General features: G+C 47.0%; 1 protein-coding gene across 1 annotated transcript; it reads right to left on the bottom strand.

Moving 5' to 3' along the window:
• Nucleotides 1-340: 340 nt before the first annotated feature.
• On the bottom strand, nt 341-1,180 carry LOC138071895 (melanoma-associated antigen B4-like). The gene has a single exon (XM_068963273.1). The coding sequence runs from the start codon at nt 1,178-1,180 to the stop codon at nt 341-343; it is 840 nt and encodes a 279-aa protein (XP_068819374.1).
• Between the last annotated feature and the right edge of the window lie 7,772 nt (nt 1,181-8,952).

Genomic DNA, 8,952 nt, shown 5'->3' on the forward strand with positions numbered 1-8,952 from the left:
TCAAAACTTTAAAACAGCAAACAATGTGATTTATATGATTAATACATTTGTATTCTGAGGCACAATAAACTTTATGAAAAGTAATTAACATTTGAAAATACTAAACTCCTCCCTCATCTCCTTAATCTACTTTAAATCAACTTTCACTAGATATTTCTCCTATGGATAAAGGAAAAAAGATATATATTTTTAAAAATGAGTTGTACCTAAACTCCCTTACTCCATAAAACTATAAAGAACATACAAGTTTTGTTCCCACCACCCTACTACTCTCTACTGTTTAGGAGCCTGACACCTCTGTTCCAACACAAAAGGGTAGAAAGTGTCAGGGCCTCCCTCCCTAGATGTGGGAGGAGCTGTAGGACTTGGCCCTGGAAGGGGCACTGGCTTCAGCCATTGTTGGAGCCCTGGCCGTGCCTCTCAGCCCTGCTCTCTCCGCCTGATCTCTCAGAGCCTCGTCATAGAGGTCTGGGAAGGAAGTCGGGACAGTATCGTGGATCTTGGCCAGCACCTCCAACACCTTCATCTTACTGGTCTCAACACAAGCTCTCAGGCCCCACAGGAACTCGTAGTGCAGAGGATCGCTATTGGGCACCTGTCGATACTTCAGGTACTTCTTCTGCACCAGATCTTTGGTGAGGAGCCTTCTGGGCTCCCCAAAGATCCAGTGACTCCTCCCAGTATAGACCCCCAACACACTGAGGAATTCCCAGACATCCTCCCCGGGGGCGTGGTTACTCTTCCTGAAGATAATGCCCAGGAGCACCATGAGGAAACCGGACTTGGGCAGACCACCCCCCTCACTCAGACCTTCATCGCCGCCGAGGTTGAGCTTGTAGATGAGAGCGTAGATGATCATGCTACGGCCGACTACCGTCAGCTTCAGGCCAAAGACCAGCTCCATGTGCTTAGAGGCTCTCCTGAGGATCTCAAGGAAGTGCTGCCTATACTTCCTGCCAACGACCTTCAGCAGGGTGTGCTGCGAGATTGGCTCCTTCTTGGTGTCCTTCTCCAGCAGGAACTCCACCAGCATGCTGGCCTTCCTGGTCAGAGGATCTTTGCGAGTGCTCTGAGTGGCAGGGGCTGCCTGGGAGGCACCTGCACTTTCCTCCCCTGGGCCCTGGGCACCTTCATCAGATCCTGCACAGGAAGGCCCTGCATCAGGAGAGCTAGGGGCCATGGCTCCCAGAAGCTCCTAGTGATCCCCAGTAGCAGGGGAGCTCAGGGGAGAAGCCTGAGGGACAGACGAAGAGGAGGAGGGGCGCTCCTCTTTGGGGGCTGCAGCAGCAGTGGTCTGGGCCTCCTGGGGTCTCTGAGTGTCCCCCTGGACCTGGTGGAATTTCACACGGACATAGTACTTGTTCTTGTGCCTCCGAGGCATGGTGACACTGGTTATGGATCACAGGCACATACGGGCAGGGTGGCAGGCAAGGAGGGCCCCTAGAGGAAGGACAAGCAGATGTTGTGAGCAACTTCAGTGAGGAGATTCCTCCCTGGCTTGAACCCAAGCCGCCTCTGAGGGGTCCTTGAGGCCAGTGCTCTAGGACCCACAAGTCTCGTCTTCTGCTGGTGAGCCCCTCCCTTGAGACTGCTGAGTAAGAAGTGAGAGTGATTGCTGGGGCGCAGCCAGACAGCCCTGCCTGGGCGTTAGAGGGAGCCCTGTCGGGGCTGGCTGGGGAGGCAGGTCCTTTCAGTTCACATTTCAGAGTCATGATGAAAACTGGGGCAAGACTCCCTCTTATCCCCCCCCACCCCCAAAGCCACCCACCTTGTTCCCTCTCTTGCTTTGAAGTTGACGGTGCCACCTTCCCTGTCACCTCAGACAATGAGAGGAGGGAATGTTCAGGCCCCCAATGGAGGGAGCCGGGACCCGCCCTTCTGCTGTCTCCAGGCTGCCCCTTCACAACCAAGCTGCAACCTCCCCAGACAGACCACCAAACCATCCCCATGTTTGGCTGGGAGGAAGTGCTGGCTACAGGGGAGGGTCCTGAGTCGGCCTTGTGATGGGGAGGATGGTCATTACCCTGAATCCTCCCGAGCCCTGACATCCTCCCTCTGCTGACCGGCTGCCAGCCCTTAGGAACGAGGTCCCTTCTTCCCCGAGTGTCCTGTGTTGGCGATCGTAGTCAGGGAGCCCCTCAGCCTTTAGAACTGCCCAGATGCTGACTGGTTGCTCTCCGGCCAAGTCATGCTGGGTGAGGGCTTAGGGGTGGCCGCCAATCTGGTGTGTTGAGACACTCAGTCACCCCATGGGTCCCTCCTTCACTCCACAGAATCCCGGACTTCCCTCCCACCGAACAGAGCCAGGGTCCACCAACCCCGCACCCAGATCCACCACCCCTGGACCCAGGTTATGTCCCGAGAACCTGCGTTCGTAGACGATGGACATTGCACCTAAAAGCCAGGCCCGAGCCTACAGGCCTAGAGCAGGTGCGGGTTGCCAGGGGACTGTGAAGTCCCCACTTTTCGGATGGAAAAATGTGTTGGGAGTGCCAGGGCGTATCTTTGTAACTATCCAGTGCACTTGTAGCTCATGTCACCTCCGACTTGGACCCCTGATGAGACCTCGGACTCCTCCCTCTGGGCACAGCTACAGCAGCTCTCAAAGATAGCAGTCCTCTCAAAGATGGCATCACACCCCATCGTGGATAGGGGGCCGTCACTTCCTATCGTGCTTCTGGGCTCCAGGAGGACAGCAGGGGCACAGCCTGGGTGGGCGGGGTTCCGGGGGAGTTTCCGGCAAGAGGGGGGATGTGGTCCCTTCTTTGACTCATAGTGGGTTCTCGGATGTCTCTGCTGATCTCAGTCAACTGGCCTCACTCCTTGCCTCTCACTTCTCTCAGTAAACCAAGCAGGAAGAATTTGGGAGCCTGAGCCTGACAGCCTTCCTGGAGCTGCTGAGACAGACAGTGAGGGCACTCTGGGGCTCCTTCTTGTGTGCTGAGTGATGTTCTCTGTCCACTATCCCTGTCTTCCCCTGACCGTAATGCTGCCTTATGTGCTGTCTGCTGACTTGAGAGCCAAGGCCTCGCCTGGAAGATGTCAAATCCCCAGACTCCTGGTGAGACGCACACTGGCATCTCATCTGATTGCTTCTGCCTAAGGCTTCCTGGAAATGGCTGCTGCAGGTAAGGTAAGTGAGAGGGAAGGATGGGAGAATGCCTTCTGTGGTGTGGAATCCCTCACATCTCACTCAGGATCTTCATGTTGACTGCAGGTGGAGCCTGGAAACCCTTCCCTTTCTGGTATAAAACCACCCCTGTCCCCAACCATGCTCCACACAATCCCAGCAGAGAAAGTGAAGGGGCTCCTTAGCCTGATGGTTCTCACTGTCGGCTCTTAGCCGAGTGCAGGGGCATTGCTCGAAAGTTCTGAGATGAATTTCTGTCCTTTTGTACAATTATGGTGATACAAGCTTTCCTCTTTTTTCCATGTGTGACAGTCTCTTAAGCTGACCATTTACAAGGGCCAGTTGTCATCCACTAACAAAGCTTGTGCTGGTTATTGCATGACCTCTGGGCCATACTGCCATGTCCACCCCAAACTTTGGTGCCCTATGATCCTGGGATGGGGCTCTGAGATGCTGCCTCAGGTTCCTTCAGTGAAGCAGTAGAGGCTCATGGTCCCATGGACCAGTGGAAGAACCAACCACTCCAGTTTAAAGCCTTTTCCAGCTGATCCTGTTGTCTGTTTCCTCTGTGGCCGACACACCTGTGTCAGCCTCAGAGTACTCCCCAACCTGGGCACTCATAGGGTCAAGTTCAGTGGAGACTTATTGTTCCTCAGGGATTATTTCTTTTGTGTTCTTGCTTTTGCTGCTAGTTGTCCTTATTCCTTGTATAAGTTTTCCATGGTTTGTTCTGGGTACAGGAAACAGCCGCCCACGTGTGATTGTGGTGTCAGCTACTCTGGATGTGGTACTAAATCTGTAAAGGATTTAAGGAAAATCGACAGTCTTAGAATGTGTCCTCATGAATACACATACCATACTATTCTGTTTGAGATTTCCTTTTTCCTAAGGCACTCAGGAAATTCTTCTTGTTGCCTTCGTGTAGACTGCATGCATTTTTCTAAGGTTTCTTTGTAGCTACATTTTTCATATTGTTGCTTTTGTTTATGGTGTGTTTTCTATTACATGGTCTGAGTATTGTCAATTCTTCCAGACCGGTCGCTTGATTTTGCTGTGTTGATCTTTTTTATGCCAGGTTTCTGAAGTTACTTATATGTGTCAATATTTTCTGTGCCCGTTTCTTAAGAATTTCAATTCGAGGATCAAATTCTTACCATGATAGTTTGCTTTTCATTATTGCTGACTTTTATTCATTTTGCATTGGTGCGTGTAACTCTGTACTGGCTATGTGTTCTTATATTTTTTTTCTAGTTTTAAATTAGTAGACTTTTAAAAAGTTGTTTTATCAAAAGATACTTGCTTTGTAATGTTGTGTTGTTTCTGCTATACAACAGGATGCATCAGCATTACGTATACATAGTCCTCCTGCCTGATGAGACTTCTTCCCACACCCTCATCTCACCCCTCTAGGCTGGCACACAGCACCAGGCTGAGCTCCCTGTATTATATAGCAGTTCCCCGCCAGCTATCTTTTGGACACATGGGACTCTATATTTGTCAGTGCCACGCTCTCAGTTCGTCCTACCCACGGCTTCCCTTGCTGTGTCCACAGGTCCATTCTCCACATCCATGTCACTATTCCTGCCCTTCAGATAGGTTCGTGAGTAGCGTTCCTACTTTCCATGTATATGCGTTAATGTACATTGCTTTTCTGTTTCTAACTTTCTTCGCTCTGTAAACAGGCTCTAGGTGCATCCACCTCACTACAAGTGACTTAAATTTGCTCCTTTTTATGACTGATGTTCCATTCTATGTGGCTACCACAACTTCCCTATCCAGTCATCTGTCAGTTGAAGTCTACTTTGCTTCCATGCCCTGTCTATTGGAAGTAGTGCTGCAATGAACATTGGATACACGTGTCTTTTCAATTCTTCTTTTCTCGGTGTATATGCCCAGTATTTCTATTGCTGGGACATATGGTAGTTTTAATCCTAGTTTTTAAAGGAACCTCCCTAGTGTTCTCCATAGTGGCTATATCAATTTCCATTCCCACCTTTTCTCTAAACTCTCCCCAGCATTTACTGCTTGTACAAATTCTGACCTGTATGAGGCGACACCTCATTGTAATTTTGATCTGCATTTCTTTCATGATGAGCGATGTAGCTCCTCTTTTCATGTGTTTATATTTTTGTTGCCCTTTGTATTTCTTTTCTGAAAGAACAGATTTAAGTTTGGAGAAAATTCAGCAGATAGTATAGAGAGGTCTCATACAGCCACTCTCTTCCTCCACTTGGTATCTTCTATTATTAACATCTTGTATTGGATCAATGGATATAAGTTCGTTTTTTACAACTGACCCACGAATGTCAATATCTCATTATTACCTATTGTCCATTGTTTACAATACATTTTACTTCTGTGTTTTACAGTTCTTTAGTGTTTGACAGATGCATGATATTATCAACTCAGCCAACACAGTGTCGTGCAGAGGAGTGTGAATGCCCTATGGATCTCCCATGCTCCATCTGTTCATCCCTCAAAACCTCACTCGGAACCCATGACAACTACTGAACGTTTTACTCTTTCTAAAGATTTGCATTTTCCAGAATGTAACATTGACGGAATCATACAGTATGTAAGCTTTTTATACTGGCTTCTTCTGCTAGTCAATATACATTGAATTGTCTCTATATGTTTTTATGCTTTGAAATGTTTTCTTCCAGGACTGAATGGCATTCCATGAAGCTTACCATAGTTTGTTTCCCCACTCATCTACTGAAGGTTATCTTTGGTGATTTTGGTTTTTGGCAGCTATGACTTATTCTTCTATAAAAATTTGGTTGAAGGTTTTTGGATGGGCTTAAGGATTTGGCTCTTTTGAGTAAATACCTTAATGTTCATTTGTTAGATCATAGGATAAGACTATATGTAGCTTAAAAGAATTTCCCAGACAGTTTGGAAAGTATCAGTATCACTGCATTCCCTTTAGCAATGAATTAACTTTCAGGTAGTTTGCCTGTTTCCTCTTCATTTATTTGGACTTCTGTGTTTCTGGTTTGTTCTTTCATTTGTGCAGTATTTCTCTGCCTTTTCCATTATTATTATTATTTTAATTGTTGTGTTTGAGGTCTCCTTTCCCCAGGCTTCAAGGTTGAATTCTTTCTTCTTTTTTGGTTCTGCCCTCTAAGGTTGTTCCAGTGGTTTGTGTAAGCTTCTTATAGGGTGAGATTTGTGCTGCGTTTTTGTTTCTTTGTCCGTTTTTTCTTCTGATGGGCAAGGCTGAGTAGGTGGTAATTCTGTCTGCTGATGATCAGGTTTGTATTTTTCTTTTCTTTGTGGTTTAGGTGAGGCATCCTGCACAGGGGCTATCAGTGGTTTGGTGATGCCGGGTCTTGTATTCCAGTGGTTTCCTTTGTGTCAGTTCTCACTATTTGATATCCTAGGGTTAGTTCTCTGGTAGTCTAGGATCTTGGAACCAGTGGACCCACTCTAAAGCCTCAGGGCTTGACCTTGAGTTATGCATGGGTCTGTAAATACTTTTCTGCTGGTCATGTACTCCTGTCCACTCTCAGCTGCTTTTCTGCATGCACTTCTATTCTGAAGATGTATTCCTGATGTGTCCGTGGAGAGAGATGTATTCCACGTCCACCAGTTCCTCTTGCAATCTTGTTCCTCCTGAGCAAGATACGAGAGAGTCCCTTGGACTGCAAGGAGATCTAACCAGTCAACTCTAAAGGATATCAGTCCTGAATATGCACTGGAAGGACTGATGCTGAAGCTGAAGCTCCAGTACTTTGGAGACCTGACGTGAAGAACTGACTCGTTGGAAAAGACCCCATGCTGGGAAAGATTGAAGGCAGGAAGAGAAGGGAAGGGCAGAGGATGAAATGGTTGGACAGCATCACCTACTCAATGGACATGAGTTTGGGCAAGCTCTGGGAATTGGTGATGGACAGGGAAGCCTGGCATGCTGCAGTCCATGGGGTTGCAAAGAGTCAGACACGACCAAGAGACTGAACAGAAGAGATGAGTCATCAAAATATTCTTGTCATTCCTATATTTTCTGGATGAGTTGAAGCCTTCCCTTGCTGCAAGGCTGATTCCCTTACAGTGGCAAAGAACGTGTGAGAAAATGTGTTCTCTGCTTGGTTTATCAACTGTGATCCAGGCACACATTTCCCTGGGCAAATTATATAAGCTTTAACCAAAGCCTTGCAGGCTTCTTGAAATTATCATTGTACCTATGACCCACAAACTTCAGGGAGGATTGACAGAAATAATACAAAAACTGCACTCTAGCAATGTAAGAATTAGGAACGTGGGGATTTCAGTATAGCCACTCAGTCGTGTCCAGCTCTTTGTGACCCCATGAATCGCAGCACGCCACGCCTTCCTGTCCATCACCACCTCCTGGAGTTCATTCAGACTCACGTCCATCGAGTCCGTGATGCCATCCAGCCATCTCATCCTCTGTCGTCCCCTTCTCTTCTTGCCCCTAATCCCAGTATCAGAGTCTTTTCCAATGAGTCAACTCTCCGCATGAGGTCGCCAAAGTCCTGGAGTTTCAGCTTTAGCATCATTCCTTCCAAAGAAATCCCAGGGCTGATCTCCTTCAGAATGGACTGGTTGGATCTCCTTGCAGTCCAAGGGACTCTCAAGAATCTTCTCCAACACTACAGTTCAAAAGCATCAATTCTTCAGCACTCAGCTTTCTTCACAGTCCAACTCTCACATCCGTACATGACCACTGGAAAAACCATAGCTTTGACTAGACGGACCTTTGTTGGCAAACTCATGTCTCTGCTTTTCAATATGCTGTTTTAGTTGCCCATAACTTTTCTTCGAAGGAATAAGTGTCTTTTAATTTCATGGCTGAAGTCACCATCTGCAGTGATTTTGGAGCCCCCAAAAATAAACTCTGACACTGTTTCCACTGTTTCCCCATCTATTTCCCATGAAGTGATGGGACCAGATGCAATGATCTTTGATTTCTGAATGTTGATCAGAATGCAACTGTAGTTAGAAATAAGGTCTTTAAAGAGATGGTTGAGTTAAAATGAAGTCATTAGGGTGGGCCATAACCCAGTGTGACTATCAGAAGAAATTGAGACACAAAAGGAGGCACCAAGGATATATGCACTCAAAAGGAATGCAAGTGAAGAGGGTAGCCACCTGGCAGCCAAAGGGAGAGGCCTCAGGGTAAACCAGCCCTCACCTTGAACTTGCAGCCTCTAGAACTCCGAGAAAATAAATTTCCGTTGTTTCAGCCACCCATTCTGTGGGGTTTTGTGTGGAGAGCCTAACAGATCTGTACGTTACCCCAGGTAGAGATTTCTTCCTGGATAGTCTTTTTACTTTCCTGTCATTCCTAAAGGCTATCTCAAGATCTTGCTTATGTGATTGCAGCTCCTTCTTTCTAAAGTTGTATGGGGATAGGCTAGGTCTTGATCTTAGCCTCACCAGACCTAGCATAGAGCCTTTCAAAGAGCAGGTGCTCAAAAAATAAATGAAGACAGTAAAGGTCTAACTTGGTAAGGTTTAATACCTCCTGCATTTTTCAAGTAGCATATCGAGGTATAAATTATTTAGTTTTACAAAACAGAAGACCGAAAAGATGGAGAATAATCAAGGTTGATCATGTTTTGAAACTTTTTTCAATTTATTTTATCATTCCATTGTCCCAGCAGTTTAACTGCGGGATTGCTTCCCATTTCAGCAAAAGTCCCTATTTTGATGTCACATTTTCTTATCTGGATGATCTTTTAAAACTCTTAGTCTTCGGTAGGGGTGGGAGAAGCTGCTGGACGTGGCAGTGGATCATGCCTGGAAGGGACAGTGGTGCCAGGCCTGGCTGGAACTGTGGCTCGAGCTCTCTCTTCATC

The sequence above is a fragment of the Capricornis sumatraensis genome, chromosome X, assembly GCF_032405125.1.
Source record: "Capricornis sumatraensis isolate serow.1 chromosome X, serow.2, whole genome shotgun sequence".
Lineage (NCBI taxonomy): Eukaryota > Metazoa > Chordata > Mammalia > Artiodactyla > Bovidae > Capricornis > Capricornis sumatraensis.

Coding starts and splice junctions, on each gene's coding strand:
- LOC138071895 (XM_068963273.1), bottom strand. CDS start 1,180: ATGGCCCCTAGCTCTCCTGATGCAGGGCCTTCCTGTGCAGGATCTGAT.